Source organism: Amblyomma maculatum, chromosome 3, assembly GCF_055883805.1.
Source record: "Amblyomma maculatum isolate TAMU_Amacu chromosome 3, ASM5588380v1, whole genome shotgun sequence".
In the NCBI taxonomy this organism is placed as follows: Eukaryota; Metazoa; Arthropoda; class Arachnida; order Ixodida; family Ixodidae; genus Amblyomma; species Amblyomma maculatum.
In genome coordinates this window covers 184,648,314-184,675,480 of record NC_139346.1, presented here as the reverse complement: position 1 = coordinate 184,675,480, position 27,167 = coordinate 184,648,314, and the positions used below count along the sequence as shown (strand labels likewise).

Genomic DNA, 27,167 nt, shown 5'->3' with positions numbered 1-27,167 from the left:
GACACTTCTGATTCGGGAGGGCCTGATTTGGCACAAGCCTTGACTATCGCTGGCCAGTGGAGGTGGCGACGCATGATGAACCATCGACGTGCAACCTATGTCACTGAGATGAGCTCTGTGAATCCCGTCACCCTCCTTTGTGATGTGTCGAGCGTGTACTGATCTTTTGGTCGGCCGTACGGCTTGCAAGACCCTTAGATTTGCCACAAATGCTTAAGTAGCTTTTGCTTTGTGCGCATGATGCCGCAGCTCCGCTTTCGGGTGCTGGGGCTGGGTCATGGTGTAGTAATGAGGTCTGGGGATCAGTGCAGTGTTGCATAATGCAGCTTTCTGTACAATAAAGACTCATACTCATAACCTGCGTCTTCCTTCCCTTGGAGCGAGAGCGCAAGCGCGCATCGAATGCTGGCGGTGCCTTTGACTTGCTCTGGCCCAAACCTGTGGCATGTGGGCGAGGTTCCATCGATAACAGCACAGTTTTATAAGTAATCCCACAAGGTTTGTCTCGGAGCGTAAGATTTTCTGTCACAAATGCATTCCGAGCGAGTGCTTGCTTTACCATAATTAACTTGGCCTGCTGTTCGGCAGCGAAGCTTTATAGACTGACCTCTTCCTCAGTGCACCACTCATTTCTGACAATGCTGGACTTTGCGTCATGTACCGCTGAAGAGTGCTCTTAGCTGAGAGCATCAGCAATAAGACATCCGGATATGGTATTATTCTTTAGGCAAAAGAAAGTAACACACACACTATGACAACATTAGAGAAACTCTTAGTACATTTCCTCTTCCTGATAAATCACTCACTACCTCGCAAATACGCATTCTTAGATGCATACAACTAAATACACTGCTTACTCCTGCCAGATCGTTTCTGTACCGATTCAGACATTCCCCCGCATGCCCAAATTGTTCCGAACACTATGCAAACTTGGAACATTGCATGTTTTCATGCCCTGTCGCAATTCAATCACACCACTTTTCACACCCTCCTCCCCCAACGTGGCGGGCTTGGTTAGCATCTGACCAGCTGGATGATCAGTTGGTCTCGGTGACTTTGGTGACCCTGGCCCAGGACATTCTCGATGTTTAGTAATGCATTGAATAAAATTGTTTCCTCTTCCTCCTCCTCCACACAACGCACAACTTTGTTACCTCTTCTGAATGGACTGTTTGTGGTAAAGAACGGAATACTCAAAGAAAAACTATTACTGCTTCTGTGCTGAATGCAAAGTGCGTAAAAGGTGCATGCTGCTGCTGTCTTTAGACCAGCACTGATCTCTCGAAGCAATATTTTTTTGCTCAAGAAGCAGCCATTTAGTGACTTCCTTTCTGCACTATGTTGCCCGACCCTGCTATTGTTAATTGAATACACAATTTAGTATGAGAGATTAATACTATAGAGTAACTAACATTAAAGAGGATAAGAACCAAAAGAAAAAAAAAAAAAAAAAGGCCAAGAAGCGTCATTACCTGCCACCGTTGTGCCAGCTTATTCATCATACCGTAAGATGGGAAGAAGCAGAGCACACCATGAGGGACAGCCTGGAAAAAATATGAATTCCACAATTAATGTGATAATTATTTTGCCTGGACTTCTAAACAAGTATGAAGCAAGTTCCGCTTCTTTTATTGTTTGGGTAGCGGGCACCAAAGAGCCAAAGAAGAGCTTTGCAAGCGCATGGCAAGCATGCCTGTACACACATCTCTTACAGGTGACTGAGAGCCAATGAACAATAAACCCTGCAAAGCTTACCTTACAAATATCCCACAGGATAGATCCAATTTCATCTTGAAACTCAAAAGTCTCAGCTGTCCTGAAGTTGGCAGTGAGGTTTACCTTGTTGGGACCAAAGGAAATGCCACCGATCCAGACCTAGACAAACAAGCAAGAAAAACTGTGTCGAACCCAATTTCTATCTGAAAATAAGCTTTTTTGAGAAAAATTGGCTGTGGTTTAACCAATGGTCATCCCGAGTAGAATTGCGGAAGCACTCCTCTCATTGTTCCGGAGTCTCCGCCGCCCGCTCGGCTTTTCTCTTGTCTAGCTTTCTCCGATCTAATGCCCTTTGCCAGGCTGCAACTTCTAGATCTGACGAATTACGAAGATTTGCTTGCCTAAGGCGCTCAGTATCTGTTCGGCTCAACTTCTCTATGGCTAACTGCTCCGATACCGGCACGATGACACATATATACACTAGCTCCGGTGCGTCGGAAGAGCATGTGAGGCGTGGCAATCGCAGCGGCGGCACCTCTGAGTAACCCGCGTAGCGGAAGAATTGGCGGTAGCCCCCATTGTTTGCCTCTTATCAGCGTTCGTTGCAGTGCTACCTATAATTATAATTGGTTTACAGGAAAGTAAAGGCGCAGTATCTGTCAACTTTCTCTGGCAGGTGTGTTTGGACGGTACGCCACCGCTATTTCGCGTGGCGTTCCTTTGACGCTTTCAAGTCTCCTCCAGAATGCTGACGGCCTCCAAACTGCAGCACTTCGTTTCGCCCAAGCGGCTGTCAGGCTCGGAGGGCCACCCCTCTCTAAGGAAAGCGCGCCGCGTTCATTACACCTCTCCTTCTAGCCACCCTACCATAGTGGAGGGCTTAGGAGTAATTTCGACAACGAATGTGCACAGACATCGTACAGCACACGGATGCCTCTCCGTTTTGCCTCCATCGAAATGCAGCCACTGGCGGTCGGGTTCGAGCCCGGCTACTCTGCCTAAAACGACGGTGAACATTGATGCGTTCAACGGAACACTGGTTGAGTTCGATGCAATGCTCGGTCACCTGCAGCCAAAACTATTGCTCTACATTCGGTTCAGCAGCGTTGAAACCCTCAGATGCACAGCTGGCACAGCGGCGACGGCACCTTGGAGTCACCTGCGCAGCGAAGGAGTCTGAGGTGGCTCCGCACTGCTCTCCAGATGTGTGCCTTGTGACATCACTCGCTCCTTGTGCCATTGGGGCTCTCTGGGGCCTCGCGAAATCGCTCAGACCTAGCATAGTGTTGCTTCTGCAACAATATAGTTTTCCCACTCCACAAAGCTAAAGAAACTGCACGAATATTAGTGGACATCTTGTGCTTAGCCCAGACAAGTGTCTTCATTAACAAATAGTCTTAGACCACTTTAAATCCATGTTATTATCACACAGAATATTTTGATGAGAAGTCTGTAAAGTACATTTTTAGGAGCAAGGTATACTAAAACACAAGTACTGACCATGTCGTTGTGTCAAGACTAATGATGCCCTATTCCAAGGCTCATACTGTACTAGTGTACCCGGGTTCGAACCCGACCTCCGCCGGCTGCGTTTCAATGGAGACGAAGCGGAGCGGCCTCCATGTGCTGTGCGATGTCTGTGCATGTTAAAGATCCCCAGTTGGTCAAAATTACTCCCTAGCTATCCACTACTGCACCTATTTCTCTCTTTAAGCTTTCTCTCCCACCTCCCTCCCTTCCCTTACAGCACGGTTCAAGTGTCCACGGAATTAAAGGGGTGCTTGTGATGCTTGCCAGACCAGTAATTCCAGCCAGCCTCTAGGTTCTTTACACCTTCCCGATGCCCGAAAGCCCAATCATAACGGCGAAATCGTAGCGCAAAATACTTTAATCTGCTTCAATAATCAATGCTTTGGCACTGATGTGAGCAACACTTGACGGCGAAGTTCGTTAGCGGATATGACGTTTCCTTCTCATTTGGGACTTGGGCGCTGCTTCGCTGATTGGTTGAGCACACACTTCAGATTTTACAATCGAATGTTCTACGCAGAAAACAAATAAAAAGTGTTTTAGTTTCGCATGTGTTCTTTTACTTTTAAAGTACTTTTAAAGACAGGGACTGTAAACTTAGGTAAATGCGGTGATGTCAACAAGCGCTCGGTGGAGCGTCTGCTTGCTGTGATGATGGTGGCTTTGCCCTTTATAGCGGGTCGCCACTGCCTTCTGGCGCAACGGAGCCAAAAAAAAAAAAAAAGTCCGCCAATTCGCTGTCCAGGCTCTACGGTCACAAGCACAAAGCTTACACAGCCATCGCCAACTGCCGCCAAGGCCGTAGAGCTCCTCGTTGTCACCAGAATTCGAGATGCCGGTTTGTGGTCTCTCCTCTCGCAGGCATGCACTATGCAGACATACGAGTAGATACGGTAGTGCTTTCGCATTAAAATTAATTTGTAGTTCAGCAAAAGGTAGGAACCGAAGAGAACTGTACCTTTAATTCGTTAAAATAAGTACCTCCACGTTGGAAAACTGTTTGGTGGCATCAACCGCATGAAGACTTGCAACCTTGAAAAATCATGAGCCTGCTTCTGAAAGGTGCTAGGCAGCAGAGAACTGGAAATTATTGCACTATGTATGAAGCGAGCAGGAAGCTGAGAGCATGAAACCAACCCTTGTTATCTTTTTCAAAAATGACAGTTGTCTACTATTTAAATTTTTTTTTGCAGTCAGTTCTCACTCTATAGGCTCCCAAAGCGTCGCGCAGCGGCACTGCTGCTCCTGACAGGGAGCACCATCTATGGCAGAAAAATAGAAGCAGGGAATATGGGAGCCGCACCAGCCACGCGGTCTCCTTGCACAGCCGCATTCCTGCTCCCTTGTGGGCACGTGCAGAGCTCTCACGCCGCATCTGTGGTGCGTCGCAGTGTGCCGTCAGCGGCACCGCTTCAAAAAAATCTGCTTGCTCGACTTTTATTTTCTGCAAATCAAACTCACAGACGGTTTAAAGGCTCGTTGATAACGTGAACCGTCTGAAGCAGATGGTTGACAACTATCATACACAACTGAACGTGAGGTGCGCTTCAAAAGTCGGCGATTGCTGCGTCCTTTGTGATATTTAGTCGTTCTAAGCGATAGCTTAAAGAGCTTGTTCAGTCGAAAAACCGCCGGCATATTAGTAGTAGTGGTCACACAGTCTGTCGGAAATAATTGTGGGCTGCGTAAAAAAAATCGTAGCACTGTATTTTTTGGTTCAAGTGATGGATGACTGTTTGATGTGTAACAGGCAATGACTAGTTAATGAAATAAATGTAATTAATTGAATAATTGATATATTAAATAAATGAAATAATTGGAAAAGGAGGTGTAAAGGTGTCAAAATGCTCGAAATGAAAAGCCGATGCTTGATGATGCCAAGTACTGGTGTACTGGTGTACATGATGCTAAGTACTAGTGTACAAAATAAAGAAATAAAAATTAAATATAGAATAGCAAGAAGCCCGTGTACAGTGCATTGCCAGTGCATGTTAAAAACACCAAGTGGTCGAAATTTACGGATCCGTCCACTACTGCGGCTTTCACAGCCTGAGTCGCTTTAGAAGGTTAAACCCCATAAACCAAACAATGAAATAAAAAAAAAAAATAATAAAAGAAATAAGAAAATGCAAAACATCCTCGGTTTGTGTGTGAAACGTTATCGTGTCTTACCCTTAACGGCTGAGCTTAATTATTCTCTTAATTTTTGATATATGCTCGTAATACGGGACCTCTATAAGCACTACGAATCAAAGCACTCAATGGCGTGCTAGATGGGTGTTCTACACTGTCGAATATGAAGAGTATGCTTTATTGTTTTTATATGAAACCCTTCTACAAGTATTCGGTTTCTCTGAGGGATGAAAGTTAATGGCATGCGAGAAACAATTTTCTGTGGCGGTGCTATCTATCCATTGAAAAGCCTTGGAAGGTAAGAGGCTCGCGTTCTTCATCCATTGAAGAATCAGCACCCACTGAATTGTCTGGGAGGCAGCGGAACTCTTAAGGTCTGAAAAGCTAGTCTAGGCTAGAAGCTAGGCTGAGAAGCTGGCCTGAAGAAGCTAGTACAATATTCTGGTTCTCACGCTGGCTTGGAGTTGAGTTTTGTGAGAATACTGGCTTTACAAGCGCGCAACTGGCTTGGCAAATACAATGTTCAGTGCAGGTGGTACTAAAGCAGTGTGCGCGACGTGCATGCGTAAATAACTAGGGCGCAAACATATGCGAAACAATGGTAAAAAACCCTAAAACAAATTTTATAGTTTTATTGTTGTTTTTTTATCTGCTCCACAATTATTGGACAGGAATGCTAACAAGGTTAGCATTTGCCAAGGAAAGTTTGGGAAGCTAATAGCACTTTTAAGACAGCGCGCTGTAAAAGTCAACACTAGCTCACATTTGTTTATTGCTGCGGTGGCCTTCATGCAAGTAAACCCATGCACCAGTGGGGCAATAGCCAAAGTTTTGACCTCTTCGCCTGCGGGTTGTAAAAGCATTCATGCTGTATAATGCAATGCTTCAGTAGAATGAGTGAGTCGATTATGAACCCACAGGAAATGCTTTTTGGCGAGCAACAGTTCATTTTTAATTTAATAGGCAGGTTCCACTTTTTGAATGAACCGTTAGCCTTTTCACCTCTCATCTAACCCTTCATAACAGGCAAGGAGACCAGCAATCTTGAACGAACACCTACTGAATCAAGTCTTTTTATCTTTTTGTACAAAGACATCCAATGAAAGAGCACGTCCGGCACCGCGCTCCCCTCCTAATCCCCGCTCGGGCTGAAGAGCGCTCACGTGTGTGCTACTGGCACTGCCACACGTTTTTCTCCCCAGTAGCCTTGACGGTTCGCCACCAGGGGAGGCGCAGCGCTGGCATTGCGCGCCGAAACTTAAGCTTGGGCTCCCTATTCCACAGCCGCTGATTCTTGTTTCCCATCCTGCTGTGAGAACTTCGAAAGTGCCCAGCAAGGTCGCTGCAAGACTCCTGTCGTACCATAATATGAGACAGCAATGCAGCAATCGAATGCTCTAAAGCCGTTCTGTATTCTTTCATTTTGCTCTCTCTCCTTTGCAAGTGCGCGTGCAGTCACACTTCGCCTTTATCACAACTCCGTTCTCTCACTTCTTAGAAAGCATAGCTGTTACGAAACCCGACCAAGAGGCACATTGCCTTTCCTGCAGTCAGTGTGCACAGAATAAATATCTGGCCATCTCCGAATCGTGACAATGCAAGGTTTTTAAAAAGCCTCACACAAATGGGTTGGTGCACTCTGCCTGCATGTGTCTTTTAGTTTAGTCTGTGCGAGGCAGTGTGTAGCATGTGAGACACACATGGTGCCAATATCTCAAGTCCACCACCGCAGGCATGATGGTGCTCTGCCATTTCTGCACTGGCAAGGAAGCTCCTCTCCAAGAAAGCGCACTTTTGCAAGACAGCCTCCCAGCAGCTTAAAACAAATGTGCGTGGAAGCCATCTTTCAGAGTGTGCAATTTCTTTCGCAGAAGCATTTCACCTATAAGTACTCTTAGCCTTGACAATGCTGTGCATACATCCATGGGTGAAGTTGCACGGGGGTCACTTAATTATAAAGTAACCCTACCATCGTCTCACACTGTTTACCTCCGAACTTTGCCGCAATCACGAGACTACTGAAGTGAAGCTGCACATTTTGCAGCAGCAAAAACAACACTATCGAAAACAAGAAAACTCGAAATACGAACCCAAAGCACACAAAGTTCCTCAGCATCTTCTGGAAGCTGTTGGGCTTCCCAGGCGCTTAAAAGATTGAGAACCCTAAGTTTCACTCACCCCTTCCCGTGGAACGACATGGTTGGCCTGAAGCTGGCTCTTGAAGGGCATGTCCAGCTCCGACTCAAAGGACTCCATGGGTGTCAGGGTTCCAGAGGCGACAATTAGGGAATGCACCCGGTCCTTTATGTCTGACATGGCCTACAAAGGCAAGAAGAGAAGAAAAAAAGATAGGAAAAAAAGTTGAGTTATCTTGAAGTGCCATGTAGGCGTCAGTGTCTACTTTTGATCAAGCAAAAAATACTAATGCAGCCCCACCACCTCCTCTTGTCCCAGCAGCTACGACACATACTAGCCAAACTCATGGACAAGCAAGCTAACATATACAAGAGGAAAAACAAGCCTATGTGCTGCTTTAGGCATGGAACATGTTCCAAGGTACTTCCGCTGAGATGTGCTATGGAGGAGGCACCTTCCAGAACGTTTTGCGAACGCAGCACAGAGACAACAATTACGAAAGTGGGGACGCACACGAGTGCTTACTCACACTGGATTTTGATCGGAAAGGCTAACTGAGCACATATACTGTGGAGAAAAGGCAACAGAAAACATGAAAAGAAGATGAAGCGACAAATGGTGTGGAAAAAGCAAGTCTGAAAAAAAGAAAAAATAAGAGAAAACCCGCACACGCAAAACACGTGCGGTACTACTTGAGAACTGGCTCAAGGTAAGCAATCTTGGTTTTTTGTTAAGCTGAAAGATGTGTCACTACTGCAACTGTCCCCTCCTTTCAGGACATGGTAAACTTCAATAATTTCTCTTGTAAACTGATTGCATGCTTTTCCAATCGCAACAGTTTTACCAAAAAGGAGGCAGCGTTTACATTTCATGTGATGCTTAGGCAAATTTTCAAGTGCTGTTGGGGTTCAAGAAGTCCTGTTAAAAAATGCGGAATTCAAACAACAGCAGATTGGAAGGTGTTTGAACGACTGCTTCTTTTCATGTTTCCCACTGCCTTTTTTTCACAGTATATATTCTGGTTAGCCTTCCTAAGAAAAATCCAATAGTGAGTAAGCACTCGTGTGTGTTCCTTCATTCGTCCTTGTTTTCTTTGCACCACATCCGATCCAAAATGCAAATGCACCAACATGCCCAGTTTAGCATCCTTGTACATTTCCAAGCACCATAAGCGTGCGCAGGGTTCTGCATTAGGGAGAGCGATGTTTCACCGCAACAACGTTTCACTGTCAGTATCGTCAAAAAATCTTGCATGGCCATAAACTCACACATTAAAGAAAATCAATTCTAGAGGGCACTCTGGGCCACTAAAGTGCAATGAGGTGAAAGCCATTATAGCGTGATCCTAGCCCTCCACTACGGCACCTCTATCTCCCTCTCTTTTTTACACGTGTCCACGGAGAATTGTGACAGATACCGTGCCTTTTCTATCCTGTAAATCAATTTCAAATGCCGCTGATGCCTGTTGTACTAACGCCTCCTAGACATCTGGGTCTGCTTCTGTTTGCTGTGTGGTGTGGCGTTCGAGGAAGCGGCAAATGAAAGGCACCGCATGGACGCCTGGATCGGATGCCCAGCGAGGTCAGCTTCGTATATGCATGAATCGCCTGGTGACGTCACGACCTGTCGTGATGGTACATCACGTGCCCCTTGTCGAACACAACCAGCATTTCATTGAGTGCATCAAAGTTCATCGGCGTTCTATAATTCGTTTACTATGCCTTATCCAACATTTTGTCAGGTGGTGGAGACTCCAGACGAGATCTTTTCTTAACCCCTATCTATTAGCAAAAATGTACTCGGATGACTTTAACCCCGCGTGCAGATTTTGTGGCGAAACAGCCACGTATGATCACATACTATGGCAATGTAAAGAAGAACCTCCACCGGAGGATCTAGTACAAATTCCTTCTCTTGAGCGATGGGAGGCCGTTCTGGTCAGCTCAGACCCGGGCATTCAAGCCTTGGCTACTGAGTGGGCCGCTAAGGTCGCCGCCAGCCATGGACTGGAGGCCATCTAATACGAACCGTTTTCATCTGCATTTTGGCGAAATAAATGTTTTCCAATCCAAATATAATTTGTTTACAGAAAAGGAAAGGTGCAGTATCTGTCACTCACAGAATCCCGCTATCATCCTCACAGTAGACAAGGGAAATTATGAAGGGCCCAGCCCCTGATTGCAAACAATCAGAGGCTGGGCTGGGGGTCCAAGGGATGGAGGTTTGATTCCTGGTGGAGACAAGGTTTATTAATTTATTTTTAACTCAAGGTTTATTAATTTATTTTTAACTCTCACTCTCAAAAGTGCAACACTTCTGCTGACAAGCTTCTGTCGACAATGATGAGGAATTAAAGGCTTTCACCTTAAAACTGATGGCACACACATTACGAAGTAATTATCTGACAACATGACATACTCAAAGTATACTTGCAGGTCATATTCAGATACATGCATGCCACAGAGCACTTACAACGGCAGGGTTGAGGCACCAGAAACTGAGACTGTGAGTCCAAGCCATGTTGAATGCACCACCAGGCTGATGTCTGGAAAGCTGGCAAGTGACAGTACCACAGCAGAATAAGTAACAAAAACAACTCAAGAAAAGTCAACTCTTCTTTGCATTCCTAGCAGGTTGCTGCTTAACTCAAATATTGAGCCTTATGACCACGTCATCCAGAGTCCCAATAACCACTAAAACTGTAGCACGTTTTTAGGCTTAGGCTAACAAATGTTTATCGCAAGCCACGTAAACTTTGCATAGTATGTCCAGCATAAAGAACAAGTGATGCATGGAATATCTGACAAAGGTTTAAGGTAAAGAGTAATAGTAGATGAAATTTTTTTTCTGACAGAAATGCTCTATACTCTCGTCGTGTACTCAGCGATGGTGGCACATCACCTATTTATAAAAAAGCTTCTTGAATGCTATTTCTTTGCTATAATTTTCATATTACAAGTGGTTTACAAGGAAAAAAAAAGCAAGCAAGCAACAAAAATAGTGAAATCTTCCCCTTTAAAGCGTGGCAGTAGCAGCGAGTTTCATCTCTTCTCACTGTCTCCAAGTTTCTTTTCGTGCTAGTAACCAGTTGCAGCTATTATTATTAAATATACTAATCCAACTCTCATCTTTATTATGCACGTTTTAGCACTGTCTTTTTATAGATTGCAAGCTTCTTTATCAGGATGATCTTAACTCTTTTTATAGACTGCAAGCTTCTTTATCAGGATGACCTTAACTCTTTTTATAGACTGCAAGCTTCTTTATCAGGATGATCTTAACAAGTGATTTTATAATATATGACAAAAGCCAGATTAAAATATAATCAATGCAGCAAATGCCACGAGGGGAACAGGAGAACATCTCACATACCTCAGTTTGCTTTTTCTTTGATGGTGACTTCACCATGGCCGCTCTGTGAGGAGTGTAGGGTAATTAACTGGCTGAACACAATTCTGAACACACACACAAAAAAAGATCGGGTTCAGACTACAATAAGGATTATGCCAAAGGTGCTTTCAGAAGCTGCTCCACCTCACGTTTTAAACTTAGGGGAACACACTTAGGCTCTGCCTTAAGAGTATGGTTAGGCAGCAGCCTGTGGTTGTCTCTAATTCCGTGCATATTCATTAGCAGACAGTCGAAAGACGCCACTTTACTTGAAAGACCAAATGATATACAAATAAACCCCCACTTGTTCTCAAGCCATACACGATTGCCTACACAGCCAAGTCGAAAGAACATTTGACTAGCAACCAATGGTCATGGGTTCGAATCGTGCCTAAAACCTGAAATTTTTCTTCAAGCAAGACCAATTAGTACTATTAAAAATCAGTATATATGAGACAGTGGTGACCTTTAATTTGCATTACATGTCATGTTTTATTCACTTCCTTTCCACATATGACGTCACATTTGAAAAGTGACAAGAAAAAGAAGCAAGAAGCTAGCAGTGTGCATTCCCTTTACCTGTGGCCTGCTTGAATGTGCATGAGCCTCCTCGCACCTATCTGATCGTTACTAGTTTTTCAGAAGCCTTCGCGATCATGAGCCTTTGCGAGAAACAGCCCTAGTACTTTGGAAGAGGTATCTCTCAATCACTGACCTTTCGCTAACTATTAACTACAGTTAAATCTCGTTACAAGAGACACTTGGTTATAGGAGACATTTAAAAATGGCTTGGTTGGTTTTCCTATGTCTGCCATGTTAACAACATTGCATACAAGAGACATGGTTACAAGAGACACTCGGTTACTCAGGACAACTTTTTCAGGTCTTCACTATTTAGAAGAGACACAACCCAGGTGTGCTCATGCAACTGAGCTGACACATACCAACTCGTACATGATGCACTTGAGATTCCCTTAACTAAATTCTGTTGTACATCAGCATCCTTTTTGCTGCAATATCTCAGAAACTGAGAAGGAGCGCTTCCCCATGATTGGAAAATGAAAACGACCCCATTGTTTCAGCTACTGGCAATGCATTACTGTCACCTACAAAGCAAATCAAAATGCATGAATGATGTCCAGCATTTTTAACTCCTTGCTGTTAAAATTTGATCACAAGATGAAAGCTCAGAGTCCTGATGTCTTTCTCTTTGTGGACAATGCTTCTTGCAGCACCGAAGTTATCTTTTCCCTCCAAAATCCACACCCCACCTAGAACCAATAGACAAAGACAATATGCACTCTGTCAAGTTGCTGTACAAAACAAGGTTGGTAGAACGCCTATTGGCTCGACAGGCAGCAAGACTGTACAATATAGTAATTGATGCTAAGTTTGCTGTTCAGGTGATTTCAGGTATCTGGAATGGCCTGAGAAGCCAAGCTGTGAAGAACTGTTTCAGACAAGCAGGCTTTAAATGTGACATGATGTAAGAGGGCTCACATATGGATACTGTGGAAAGCTTCCTTCAAGATGAAGCCTGGGCTAGTATCCAAGAGACTGCTGAGGTAGCAGATCTCTTGAGGAATTCGTATCTGCAGATGTGGATCTTGTGTGCTCCTGAAGAGCTTACAGACTGTGCAATTCTTGCGTAAGTAAACGGCACATGTGCCATAAAGGATGACCACGAGGACATTTCAGAGGAAAAGTGTCAGCATCTGAGGGTGACGAGCATGGAAGAGTGCTTCAAAGGTATTATAGAGAAACAGAAAGGCTTGCAATGGTGAAGTGCTTTACCTCCAGAATTTGGAAAGGAATACACTCTGCACTCACAAAAATGCATACTAGTATGTATAACTTCTTTAATCACAACTACTTAACTGTTCTTAATTAAAGCCGGTAACTAGTGTACTTAAGCTTTCCTGACCAATTTCCTGTTAATGCGTGTGAATGCATTTAATATGCTGATGTGCAGTAAATTGATTAACACAGTGCTTTTAGAATCTTTGGTTACAAGAGACCTTGCTTACAAGAGACATCTTTTTTGGGTCCCCTGAGTGTCTCTTGTAACGAGGTTTTACTGTATTTACGATTTCTTCACCAGTTCACTGCAACGAAGTTTGACCGCACAGCCTTGAAGATAAAAAAAAGAAGTGTTTGCTTTGCAATGGGCATAACTAGGAGTGACGGTGATGACGTTAATGCTTGAATCCGCCACTCACCTGAAGTCACCAAGGTACTTCTGGTTGTCTTTGTACATAAAGTCAAGGATAATGACTAGGTTTTGAAGAGCCGCAGAAGTTGCTGCATTGACCATGGGGCGAAATAGCTCTGGATCTTTCTCGACAGCTGTGATGACAGTGACAGTATTCTGGGGACGAAAAAAAGAAAAGTGTAGAAACTGAATGAGACAAAATGACCTTGATTAACTTGAAGGAGTAGCCAAGGATTCGACGAAATATGGCCTGGTCCGGCACAGAAGTGAAAAAAGCCATTAGTCAAATCAAGTAATGACAGCCGCGCAAAACCAGCGCCGTTCCTGTGATCTCATAGAGACTGACAAGACTAGCAGGTGAAAATTTAAGAATAAAATCTGCAGCATAATGACCAGGCACAGATTAGTGGCAGGCTTCCTTTCATGCTGAGGATGATATAAAAGAACAATTTTAGCCAGGGAATAAAACTGATAACTGGAGCTTTCGTTTTCTTTAGAATGCCAAGATTCAGAAATACCCTATCCCGAGAGATCAGCCCCAGTGATATGCTTAAGCCGTTCTGTAACCATTGCTGAACTTGTTGTACTGCCCATCTGGAAAGTTCAATGAATTGACCTGTATTTAATGGGCCTTTCAATGTCCCCCCAAAAATTGAGAGTACACTTGTGGGCACTTATGCATCACAAAATGCAACACTGACCTTGAAATTTTTGAACCTGTCTGGACTCAGACCGACATCAGTCATGAAAGCAAGTATTTCCGTGCCGGCCCACACTTTGCCAGACTTCTCAAAGCTCCTGTAGTCATTTAGGTGGTCCGAGTGCTGCGTTATCCACACACTGAGCTGGGACATCTGCGCATTATACAGCACCAAAGAAAAAAGTAAAACAGAGAGAAATTAATACAAAATAAAAATAAGGGAGACATGTGAAAAGTGTCAAAAAGCAATGTGAAGAAAAAGATTCGAAGGAACTTGATAAAACGGGTGGATGCATGTCCACAAAACAATAGAAAATTTCAGCCACAGCACAGGTCCTAAATCAAAATGACTGTGGGTTGCACGCAGCAGCACTTGCATATCAATTTCTATGTTAGCTGGTATGGCAGTTATCGCAACAGCTTCAGAAAATGCTTGAGAGTACCGTGGAATGAAAACAACAAACAAAAGATTATCTTCGACCCAAAGACAAAATACTGCGAATCCGTGCCAAGTAAAAAGTAAACAAACTCTAAATAACACGGTAAAATGTAGCTTTGACCGTCCCTCAAGTAAAAATATGGGTAACATTTAAAGGGATGCTGGCGGTAGCTTCACCCCTATTTTTATGTCACTGAAATCCAACAGTACAGCATTTCATGACTGCTGTGGCTTGTCTGAGAGCAAAAGACACAATTATTGTTAAAAATTCGATTCGAAGTGAAAATGTTTTTCCTCTGCTGCTGTGATTTAGTCTCAGTTTTCATCTATTACGTATTAGGTGAAAATGACTCAAACTATGACACAAATGCCGACTTCGTGATTGCTGGCATGCAGAGAGCGGTGTGCTGTAACAGCAGCAGAAATTAAATCTATCACTGACCTGCTACACACCATTCCTGAGCTTGACAACAAAGTTCTCAGTGCGAACACTGGTCTGCATTTAAATGGCCTCAGCCCTCAAAGGCTCTGCGTTTTCTTTTTAGGGCTGAAGCACCTTGACTAGAAGGATCACAGGTAGCACAATGTATTGGCCCGATATTGGTACACTGCTGGGACTATCCGGTCCAGCATGGAATCAGTGCACTGCCAACATGATACCAATACTGGGCCGATGGTTTGTGCGGCCTGACAAGGCGGTAGTGTCAGCAGCAAGAGAAGCTATTGGTGCGGCCGCATACATCATCGAGCCACCATCATGACTGACAAGTAAAACGTGCTATGTGCGGGCGTTTTTATACAATAACAAAGGGTGAACCAGGAACTGCGGCAGAAAATAAAGAAAAGGAAAGCACAGGGGATGTTTGGTGCAATTTCTTCCACTTTCATCGTTATTAAATTTCTTAGCATAAGTCAACTGAGCTGATCTTCGTTCAACACTCCCTTGGGTGCTCACACTCGAAAGTTGTCAACATCACTGCTTCGCAGGGTGCGTGTGAGCCTGAAGTACACATTATGCCACAAACTGATGCACCAGATAGCCACGTTCATATATACTAAAATGACAACTGAACAGCAAACATTGAGAAATTAAACTGTTAAAAGGTGCGGGACATCGGTGACACCACTTAACAGCCAGCTAAAAGATTCAGCCAGCTTAGGAGGCAATCATTCAGTGGTGGAGGCAATTTCAATGCTTAAAAAACAATCTGTAAAAAAAGAGCAGTTATGCTATAAAAGTACTCAAAATACGAAATACACTAGCGGTCGGCATGGTGCAGCGGTTAAGGCACTTGGGTAAAGCTTCAAAGAAAACCCTGCTCAGTACAGTTAATTTAGTTGTTTTTTTTCTTAAGTACCTTTACCATGTTAAAGCTTATAACTGTTTTCCCAGCCTTCCTTTTCTCTCCCAGAAACCAAGCCCATTTCCTCTCCCAGAAACCAAGCCCAGCAAATAATATAGAGTCAGCCTATACAATAGCTCTAGCTCCACCAAATTTCATGCAAGTTTATCCTGCAAAATAAACTGATATACACAACCTGGCATAAATTTCATAGCAGGTTTTTGTTCAACATGGAAACTTTGTTGGAGAATAACTTGGACTTCCATTGCTGCTCAAGAAACGTCAAAAACGAAACCACGTGGGCATGCACAGTGCTTAGCTGCGATTGCAAAGCGAAACATATCGAAATGGAACCAGCCACCTTTGGCACCGTTAAGCGCAGGTTTCTGCTTGCCTTCAAACATTTAAGCTCTCTTTTTGCCGTCTTCTTTGCATGATAAAAATGCGCATGCAGTTTAAAAAAACAAATATGTAATCGTAATGCACGTTAGACAGTCTCTGGGGCCCTTTGTGTGTCACGGTACTCTTTCCTACCTTTTGAGTGCTTTTTCTGTAAGAGTGGTGCTTTTGTGATGAAGAGCTGGTATTGTATCGATACAAGCCAACTTCACTTTTCTCTTCAGTGTCCCTTTAAGCTGGGTATGATGCAACAGTGTTACAGGCTCCCATTTACAACTCCCACTGCAGATCCTTGCTCACATACACGACTTTTGCTAATTCCTTAATTTGCACCTCTATCAGCTGGCACATAGCCACTTGCGTACAGTCTTTAAGCGACTGCATAATGTGAAAGACCATTGGACACAGGTATGGAGTCCTGCTTCACCAAGCCCTATACGAATGTGCCTACCTAGAGGTAGCGAGTCAGATGCGTGACAGCTCCTGCCAACTCGGCCACGACATGTGGTTTCATAACTTTACACAATCTACCCACCAATACAGCGCCCGTCTATGTCACTTTTTTTAACGCCGACGCGTTAAAAAAACAGAGTGCAGTAACACCACACCTCATAACAGAAAATTCAGCAGGCTTGACATTTCTGGCTAAGCAGAATTTTTAGGGGTAGGCCACTACTAATACTTTTAACCTATGCATCAGATAAACCACCCACAGGCAGTGCCAAGATCTCTAGTGCTTTGTGTACATTTGAGTTGTCCCTGAACACTTCATGTCTGCAGTAATAAATCCTACTGTGCTTCCTATATCCCAATGTTTTGCAGGCTAGACAGCAAAGCAAGCCAAGTTCTGCAATAGGAAGGCATCCAAGAACCACCAGTACTGTAGTTGAAAAAGTGAAACTTACCACCCTCGCGACTGCATGATGCTCATCGGGCATAACCGGCACACGCTCTGAAAGAAGATGATGATCTCATTTTACACCAACACGGTTGATTTCAGTAGAATATTATCAAACCTTATCTGCTTAGCCACTAAAGACTCAGCTAAAAATGAAAAGAAAAAAAAAAAAAAAAGATTGCGCTATACAATTTCCATTCTTGAAGTATAGTACCTCGAAAACTATTTATAAGTGTTTAATTTCACTATTATGACCGGCATGTATCAGCCTTCACAAAGAGAATGAGAGCTGCAAAAAAGCTGTACTTTCCCTTTAAGCCACCCGTGCTCTGCACACGTGCACATTTTCTGTGCTGATTTAATGAGTATATATTGCCAAAAGAAAGAGAGAGAACTTTCCGGCAGAAGAGCTAGCTGAACAGCGCTACATAAAGCAATGACTCACGCAGGTCTTCAAGGTCAGTGATAATGTCACGAAGCTGATCTTGAGTCACTGTAAAACTCATCACTTCCCGACTGATGTCCTCAATGTTGTGCGCTTCATCAAGCACCACCACCGCATTAGTCAAGTCGATGCTCAGCTGAAAGAGAGGAAGAAGAAAAGAAGAAAGCATGGCAGGCACTCAGATGGTCTGGGACAACGAACTGTGCAAGCAGAATGTGCTTTCAGAATGACACTTTTCTATTTCGTGCTTTTCCATTTGATGTCTTTTTCCTTCTGTCTTTCCTTATGTCTTTCAGACCATCGCCTGAAAGCTGTGGCCAATTTAAATTTGCTTTAATTGGCTAGCCTTTATGAATAGCTAATAATTTGCAGCTTCATTTGTTGCATTATACGCATTTCACCTCGCTTGTTGCTTCACGCGACATTAGCTGATGATGCGTGCTCATTTCTGGCACCGCTTTCCCTCTCTCCGCACGCATTATTCACATGGGAGCATTGCTGTGGCCACCTCTCTTACACCCCGGTCACATGGCACTTCCCCAAACTCTTTGCTGCAAAGGAGCAAAACCAAACAGGAGCAGCAGTGCAGCTACATGTCGAGTGCAAAGGAGATAGATGACGATAACGATGATGATCCAGGCAACCTTTGTGACGCCATCTGTTGATCGGCAAAATCACTTTATAGTAAATATAAAACAGTTAAACTAAAGTGTGTCAATATGAAATAAATCTTACATTAGCAAGCAAAAGCTGCCAAACAAAAAATGCGTGCACTACAAAAAGGCAACAAAGAAAGAACACCTCACAAAGTGAAAAGCAATGCATGTGTATGCCTATGCAGCTGCTGAAAACGTTCAGTCTTCTCTTAACACTACAGATTTTAAAGTTCATTGTAATGTAAAATTAACTCCTAAATAGAATTAGGCTTAAATATAATATACAAAATTATATTTGCGCCAACGTTCCTGTTTTTTGAACTCGCTCGCTGGTGCTCATGTTTGGGTTGCTCCTTTAAGCAGCTTAAGGGCTGCTGACGACCGCTTTTTCGCCACGGGCCTTTTTCGCAAAGGTCTCGAGGCTTTGTCGCCGTGTAGCTGCACGTCAACTGCCTTTGAAGCAAAGAACCCTAATTCCCAAGCATTACTACTGCCCGTGTGACAGGGGCCCCTATGCCTCTCCCTTGCCACCGATGTGAATTTCCCCTCACAACTCTCGTCAGGGGACCGTTTTCAAACTCTGCTCAGTGCAGGCACTGGAGGCTTCACTCTTCGGTCATGCAGAGACACACACCAGAGCAGTAAAATACACCTGCGATTATGCGTTCTAATCACTGTGCTTGACCAGGGCAGCTGTTTGTATTTTTGTAATTTGTGTTTTTTTTTTCTTCTTATTTTGAAAGAAAAAAATAATTTATCAACATGCGGAGGGTATGCTCGGATTGTTGTTCCCTGCCGGCAGTGTGACTGGTCAGCTGGCAGCAACATAACGGTCACATGATTGCGAGACTATCACGTGACATGTTATACCGCTGATGCCACAAGTGAGCCACAAATAAATGCATTGTGAAAGTTTCAATCACTACCCTCCATGTTAACGAAGAAATAAAGAAATCCACAAGAAAGTATATCAGCTGGGAATACTTCAATTATAACCAGGGTATTCACTTATCCTGGACAAGCTAGCAGGTAAACTGGACACACAGCTATAAAGGGACAGAATACTGGACAAAATATGTCATGAGATTATGGTGGAAATAAAAAGACCTTGCCTCATATAGTACAGGTCGAGCACTACAATATCAAAGAAAAGAGGCTTTACAATTTTAATCTGCCATTGAAAATCGCATAAAGACAACTGAAGCACTATCTTGCAAAGAAACCCTATTACTTTCACTGTAGTACCCCATGTGACTACATCTCAGCAAAATACAGATGATTTTCGTAAGTGCAGGCTGTTCTTTTTTCTTCTTCGAGTGCTTGTCATAATTATATTTTGCACTCTCTCCAGAGCATCCATAAATAAAAACCACCCTCCTTTCGCACCGTAAGAGGCACGCTTTTTGCTTTTGCCACTAGATGGTGCCACAGTGTGTTAAATTCCATGGATGAAGAGATGATAGTGCCCACTAAAACGTTCGGCGACGAGGCGAACGTTATTGTGTCGTAACAGCCATGAGTGTGAAAATTGAAAAGGACGCTATTCTATGCTGAAAAATGTCTAATTACTGTCTGGCGAGTGAAATTTATATTTACTTTCGGTGCGTCTTTTGACGACCACCAGTCATTATTGCAGTCGCTGCTCACTGCTTCCAGGATTGGACTACATAAAAATGGGCGCATGCACTGATTAAAAAATTCCTGGTAAAAATTTTCTATAGCGTTTCTACCAAGCCACTATGAAAATGAACATTTTAAACAGCTATCTTTTCATTGCGGCAAAAAAATTATAGATGTCTAAATTCTAGTGTCCTGTCCCTTTAAGCAGGGACAACGAGGATAAGGACAGCTTACTGCAAGTGATTTTTCCAGATGAAACCAAACACTACCAATTTTTGCCAACAACCTACAATTTGCAAAGGACTGGTCGCTGCACTATCATAAAAATAAAAGGTATGTGTAGATGCATGTGAAAATCAGATCTAATCAGATTTAGCATCAGATCTAAAACATGTAGTTGTAATCTCACAACAACCTAATGCCTGTCCTTAAAGCAAGCCTCTAAAGACAATACCAAAGGCAAGAGGTGGCAACCTTCCGAAATTTCCTGGGCTCCCAATCCCCACCAAACCGCAGCCTACCGCGACATTGAGGACCTTCGAACCAAACATCGATAATCCACACTGGCTTTATAGAAGTAAGCGGCATGTCCCTGTGTCAAGCCACACTGCCGTCTACAACTGGCTGTGAAATTCAATGGCAGCTGTTATCTTGTTTTTGATCACTACGGTAAGAGATCAATACAAGACGAAAATTGGTGAGGGTAGTGAAACAGGTAAAACTAGGGACTGTGTATGCTATTGCGTGGTTCCAACTTTGATCCTTCTCAATTTTCATCTAGTAGAAATCAAGTGGCTCCTCGAACCAAATCGCTCCTGTGTCTCCCACGCATATTTATTTTCAACCCGCAACAGACAATTTTTTGCCACTCCGCAGAGGGCAAAAAAGACGGATTCAGGCACCACAGGAGATGACGGAAGGAATGTTCCTACTTTGTGCCACTTAAACTGCAAGTCAAGTTGTGGTCTCAAGCCCATTTCACAGGCTATCTTCTTATGCTCTGACAGCATTTCGCTGCGCCTTATCGCTCCGGCAATCAACTTCCACTATCACTCTTCCAGTGCGAAGGCATCTGGCCACCCTGGAATATTTGCTGACACCATTCAGTGTGCGCTTCAGTCATGTGAAGATAAAATTATCCCATTAGATTTCTTTTACTAAATACGACTTTACTGAAAAAAAAAATGTGAAGAGGGCATTAGTCCAAGAAATAAAAGTTACTAAATTTTTTAATTACATGATTCTTCCCTGATTACTTATGGAGTACTGCAGCGCCTTATTTACTCCTGATTACTGTAGGATTCCAAATGCTTTCCAAGAACAAGCACAAAAAGAATTATTGATTTTGGAGCATGCAAACATAAGTTATTACACTTTAAAAATTTTGAATCAGAAAAATCACACGAAACTGCATTTGAGGCATCCATTTCATTCACCCAGTGCGAAGAATTGGTGCTGCCAATCAGAACTGCACTTTTCAAAGGAACAGCGGAAGCTTGCATCCAACTGTTGCCTTGCTTCAGCAACCAACAGTCGCGTATTTTGATGTCGTCACTCCGCATACCTATCATAGACAGCAGGGTGACTGAAGTCAGAAAGGAAGCTCTCCCATGCTGCTTTCTTGGCAGAAGTCAAAGGCTAATACTAAAGCCCCTTCTTTACTGTTCATTGTGCTGCGGAGAGACTTCATCTATAACCATTCCAACCCCCTCCAAAAAAAAAAAGTCACTTAGCCTTCCATGTTTTTCTACTTTTCTCTCTACTATATATGGTATTTGGGCAAGGTCTGTCGATGGCTCCCTCTCTTTCACTTCCTTCACGGCGCAGATTAAGTTGCAGCGCTCCTCCATATGAAAGTTTGAAGTGAAAAGTAACGTATATCACCCCTACCATTAATCTTATTAGCTTTTTCTCGCTTTCACTGCTTCTTTCCAGCTTTCATCCCATGCAAAAAGCATATACTAGCACTAAGATGCATCATATTTTGGATCTCTTTATTGTGATAGAAGAACCAAGTTAAAGCTGGATGCCCAACCAATAAAAAAGATAGTACCCAATCTGGATGCCGCCTCATTTCTACCGCCAAATATATAACCTCTGCATTGCAACACTATTGGCCAGAAACAAGCTTTTCTACAGAATAGTATCAGAATGTTAAAAGATCAGTACTTCGGCAAACTCCTTTGGCATCCAGGGATCGCAAATGTCCCATACTATGTATACAAATAATATAGTCACAAGCTGGATCAACATTGCAGGCTTCCTTCAATACATGGCAAGCCTTACAGGTATGATAAATTGTTATGTCGATGGCACAACACCTGTTCCTTTCATTGCTTTGTTTTGCTAAAAACTATTCGTAACTAGTTTGAACTATCTGTACAGGTATTTGAGATTACCTGATAATATCCTGTTCATTTTGCAGCCAATTTTTGCAACTCATGTTGACTTTGAAATCATACATTTGGTTTCTGCACATGTACAATGGTAAGCAAGAGTCCAGGGCATTAAAGGAGCAGAGAAACAAAATTGTAGTTGTGTTCTGCTTTTGGAATGATGTGCAGCACATTATGAAACATGAACAGTCACGTGGATTATATAAGAATGTGGCAAAAAATTCATAGCCAAATATTTTCTCTCGTGAAGTCTCAGTTTCAACCACCGAATCACAGCTGTGTCATCACAGACGAGTTGAGGTTGAGCGGCCCATACAAACGCTACAATATGATGCTGCTAGGACCGAGGATGTGAATTGGGCACTCCCAGTAACAGTTTGGCCCGCTGGCTGTGCCTCGGTGTTTCATTCTTCCCTGCCACGAAGGTGGTCAGAGCTAGCGGTGTGGCTTCAGTTCTCAGAGCGGAGCCGGAGCCCCGTGAAAACCCCCGCAAGCTGAGGACCACCCACAGCAGATGTATGCCAAAAAGAAGCTTGCTCATGGATAGGAAACAGCATTTAGTTCCGGGTTCATTTCCCGCCAAATTGTTTTGGGACCCTCAAGCACAGACACGGCACAAAAGTAGGCAAAAATTTGGTTTTCTAACAGCCATAGAAGATTTTGCCACCTGATGCAGCTTGGTGCCAATGGCTTGGCAGTTCTGATTGCTCACTTGTGTTGCGGCAACTTTACCAACAGCTGAATTAGGTAAGCATACCTCACATTCAAGCATTATTGTTTTTTTTTTGTTTTTTTTTTTTTTTGTTTTTTTTTTTTCAGGTGAAGGAGAAAACTGAGTAGACGACAAAATCTGTGCAAAAAAAAATGTACTCATGCACGCAACAAGCAAATAGGTAATAAGGTTTTCTTTCTCACACATTTCCTGATGATAGGGTCAATGAGGTAGTTGTAAGGGCAGAAAACAATGTCTGCACTTTGTGCCAAGTCCATGCTCCAATAGTAGGGACACACCTGGTAGAGAAAGAGAGAGAGATACAGAGAGAGAGAGCAATGCTTCAGCTTCAATGATGAAGTCTTGCTTGCCCTGTGTCAGCATGTCAACCTGACTAAAGGTGGCCATAAGGTGCAGTCTCACCTTATGCTAATAGGTGGCATGAGAAGAATATGCCAGCACTTTGCAGTGGCTGCTTTCGTAACAGTGGAACCAAATTCAATTTGAAAGAGGCCAGGAAACAGTTTAGTGTATCAACAGTTCGGCAAATTTCGATATGTTGCTAATGAATGTGATTTAAATGTTCGCGCATCTCTGGCAATTTCCTGTAACCAAGACAGCGAGATATTTACTGCTACTTACTTTTTGTTTGTTTTTGAAAAGTATTATACATTCTTTAGCGCACCCCTTAGTATCGTAGTACTACTATAACGTTCGAGAGAATGCCGTCTGGTCAGGATGAATAATTATAACATGAAAATTAAGTGACTGATCAAGTCAAAAATGAAAATGACATTTCAGATCCCATATTTATAACATGAAGATTAAGTGACTGATCAAGAAAAAAATGAAAATGACATTTCAGATCCCATACATGGTCTATGTTCACAATTTAGTCATTTTCGTTTTTGACTTGGTCAGTGACCTAATCTTTATGCTAACGATCCCCCAGAATTGTGTTGCCATTGTCGAAGTCCACTGAGCAGGCCTATGCAGTACGCCAAGATGCTGCAAGCCGACAATATAACCATGTGTTTATCTTATCAGTGGGCTGCTGTGCCCCCGGCTGTATGAATGTATGCTTAAAAAGCCTGCCAATCAGCACGCTCGCTTCATCTCGCTGCGATTGGCCATGCTGTCTACTACACTGAAATTGTCAGGTCGTGCCATGACAACAAAAAACACCTTTTGAACCGCACGCCTTTTTTGATGCCGATTAGTGGATCGATAAACGGACAAATGGACAGACACACGATATAAAATTTTAACTCTGGCAAAAAAAATATATATATATATTTTCGCACATTTTGCGCTCATAATGAACCCTCCTCCCAAACTAGTGTCAACTATTTTTTTTTTTAAATTGGTTTGATTATATGAGTAAACATGGCACTACTTAGAGGACACCTCAAAGATGTAGTAGGCAGATGTTGAGAGGAAATTACTCATCAATATCCACCCAAGTGCAGCTGAAGGAAAGCTATGAAGGAAAGAGGAACGGCATACACAAAACTGGTGATGTCCAAGGGTATGATCCTGGAACCAGTAAGAACATTTATTTAACTACAAAGTTTATATGGAAGTTGTACAGCTTTCCACTGTAGCTGTTTGGTTGCGCTTGGCTGGATACTAATGATTAAATATAATAATTCACCAACTGCATCTTTTTTTTTGCAACTTAGCTTTTGCAATTTTCACAAGTGCTACATAATTGTAAGGTCATTCTGCTCACTATGGGATGGAGGAAACACTCTCATTGCTGGTTTAAGTTTGCATGTCTGCATGGACCCACCACTAGTTCTTGGTCGTCGCTCAGGTATTTCAGCTTAGCTTGACCGTGACTGTATAAGGCAGTTCTAAACGCCATTGTGTAGTGTAAAGAGCAGCTGCTCTGTATCGTACATCAATGCAAAAACATGAGTGGCATAAAGCGTGAACCTCATGCACTGTTTTCTGAATGCAGTATCGTACATCAATGCAAAAACACGAGTGGCATAAAGCGTGAACCACATGCACTGTTTTCTGAATGCAAGAGTACTCTATGCAAGTATACTTGCAATCAAAAGTTTATGGAACACGATGTTATTGAATATACATAGTTTCATTGCCACGACTGCAAGCAGTCTGAAACGAATACATGCCCGTGCAGCTTCATCTGAGGCGTGCGAATGAAGCAGTACACCATTAAATCTCAAGCAATGTTTGCTGCATGAAAATATCAGTTTTAAAAAGTGAACTTCAGTGAGGCTATGATGGAAGCCGTAATGGAGGGCCCTCAAGAAATTTAAGACCACCTGAGGCTCTTTAACATGCGCTGAGGAATTAAACTGATTCAATATAGTAGCGTTCCATAAACTTATGACAATGGGTGCACACCATGCACAAAAAACACCACTGCTGCAAACTTTACGAGCAGCAATGCAAGGTGCTCCATTTTAGCACTTGTGCCCAAATCAGACCAATGATTATCACTCAAGAGAAGAGATGTCTAAAAACGAAATGGGGCAATGTTTGTATACAAATAGCTTACTATGTATGTAAAAGTACAAGTGACCAGAGTGAAACCAACTACCGGTCATAGATTTATCTGCCGGTCATATTATTGGGTCTACTTTTCTAAAGTCCTTGTTTGGCACATTTGCTTTGAGTCTCAATACAAGAAAGAAAAACAATTAGTGCATGGGCAGAGAGCCTTAAGAGTAATCAATTTCTCATGTCGATGGAAGAATACAGGCTACAAGACATATCATGGTTAAGGGCTACAAATAAGCTCTTATCTCCACATCTGTGCAACACATTATATTGAGTGACATACTACATGGGCCACTGCCTGATGCACTATTTCGCTTAAGCGGCGACATCTTGCTAGTATTAAAAAGTAAACAGCGGATCCATCCATAGCGTTCGCCATTCAACGTGCTGTGCAGAAAGCTCCTGCTCTGAACAAAGGCCGGCTAACACTTGTTCTTAAGCTTTTTGAGGAGGCCTGTAAATGCAAAGAGCAGAACCCAAACTGACCCTGTGTATCCGCCCAGCTTCTATGAGATCCTCCAAGTCGTAAGGCTCCATGCAGCCATATGCGGCCATTGGATATGATGGTGCTTTCTTCATGTTTATGTAGAAGCCACAGCCCTAAAAAAGAGAGAGAGAGAGAGAAAGAAGCAAACAAATTGAAAAAAAAAAAAAAGTTACAAACATAGCAGCAGAAAACCATGGCTGGCATACCCCGCCCAATGCTAAGGCTTAAAACTTGCATTTACAGGTGCGGAGAGAAGTCAACAAGGAATGCTCTGCTTGCTTAACTACATTCATGCCTCATCAAGAAGAAACTGAGGTCCATGCTGTACACATCATGTGAGACAGCATCGGTAATGACACTGCGTATGCATCTGCGTCTTTCAGTTTTCAACAGGCAATGCACGAGTGGCTCTGAAATATTATAACACCACCTATCCACATCTGCCCACCCCCATACAAGGCATAAAAGAAGTGCGGCACTTAACTTTTTAGCCACTTCTGAAAGAGCACTTGATCGCCTATAATAATGTAATAATTTGTGGCATGTAAATTTCAAAATCGGCATTGTGAGGCTTCCATCCTACAGCCTACACAAGTGGGCTTTGCAAATGCATGGTTTTCAGGCTCTGATTTAGAACAACCGATAGGAGACATATGGTCAGGAAGCTTAAATCCTACAGCCTGTGCAAACGGTCTTTGCAAATGCACGGTTTTCAGGCTCTGATTTAAGACAACCGCTAGAAAACATAAGGAAAGAGTGGCATGTGAAAGGGCCAAAGATTACTGAGGGAGGTTTTTATCAGACAGTATACATGACTTGACGACGACGACTGTGTTGCAAAATGAGCCAAGTATGCATGCAGTGACACGCAACAACAAGACCCAAGTGCATATAAACTTCTTTTTTTTCTTCTTAACCATCTCCTTCAGTTTTCTATTTTTCCACAGCTGAAAATATCACAAGAGAGGCAACATTCCAAGACTCAAGGCAAATTTGAAATGCTAAAAAGCCAATTTCTTCTTCACAGTCGGAGAAATAAGAAACATCACCGAGGACACAGATACGAAGCGAGCCAACAGCCAATCATTACTGGACCTATTACTGACACCACAGGCAGTAGTCAAGCGAGAAGTTGCACGCTAACAAATGACCTTAGTATTATCAGCATATTTAGGCTAGCTGCAATGAACCATTTAATTCACCGACATGCTGCGCACATGTGGGAAAATGTGGGAGAGGGGATGGTTCAGCCAATGACAAAATGCACTTACAAGAGACTGTGGCAAATCCTGATCATGCAGCATGGTTGGGTTACTGAGGTGTGCACGGCTCTGAAGCATTGCAAAGACACAATTAGAACAGGCAATGCTGCGTTAGTTCAACATGGGCGGTGCGAGCAACCCACGGGGTGGACCAATGGCGC

At 43.1% G+C, this 27,167-nt stretch overlaps 1 protein-coding gene across 1 annotated transcript in view; it reads right to left on the bottom strand.

Moving 5' to 3' along the window:
• LOC146197152 (Fanconi anemia group J protein homolog) overlaps positions 1-27,167 on the bottom strand; it is a 69,330-nt gene that overhangs the window by 18,951 nt on the left and 23,212 nt on the right. Inside the window, exons 10-20 of the mRNA XM_084598923.1 lie at positions 25,744-25,857; positions 22,929-23,024; positions 17,342-17,477; positions 16,904-16,950; positions 13,819-13,971; positions 13,125-13,273; positions 10,888-10,930; positions 9,988-10,068; positions 7,558-7,698; positions 1,756-1,875; positions 1,473-1,544 (exon numbers count right to left, since the gene is read on the bottom strand). Coding sequence (XP_084455049.1) covers positions 1,473-1,544; positions 1,756-1,875; positions 7,558-7,698; positions 9,988-10,068; positions 10,888-10,930; positions 13,125-13,273; positions 13,819-13,971; positions 16,904-16,950; positions 17,342-17,477; positions 22,929-23,024; positions 25,744-25,857 — 1,152 coding nt within the window. The remainder of the gene's footprint in view (positions 1-1,472; positions 1,545-1,755; positions 1,876-7,557; positions 7,699-9,987; positions 10,069-10,887; positions 10,931-13,124; positions 13,274-13,818; positions 13,972-16,903; positions 16,951-17,341; positions 17,478-22,928; positions 23,025-25,743; positions 25,858-27,167) is intronic.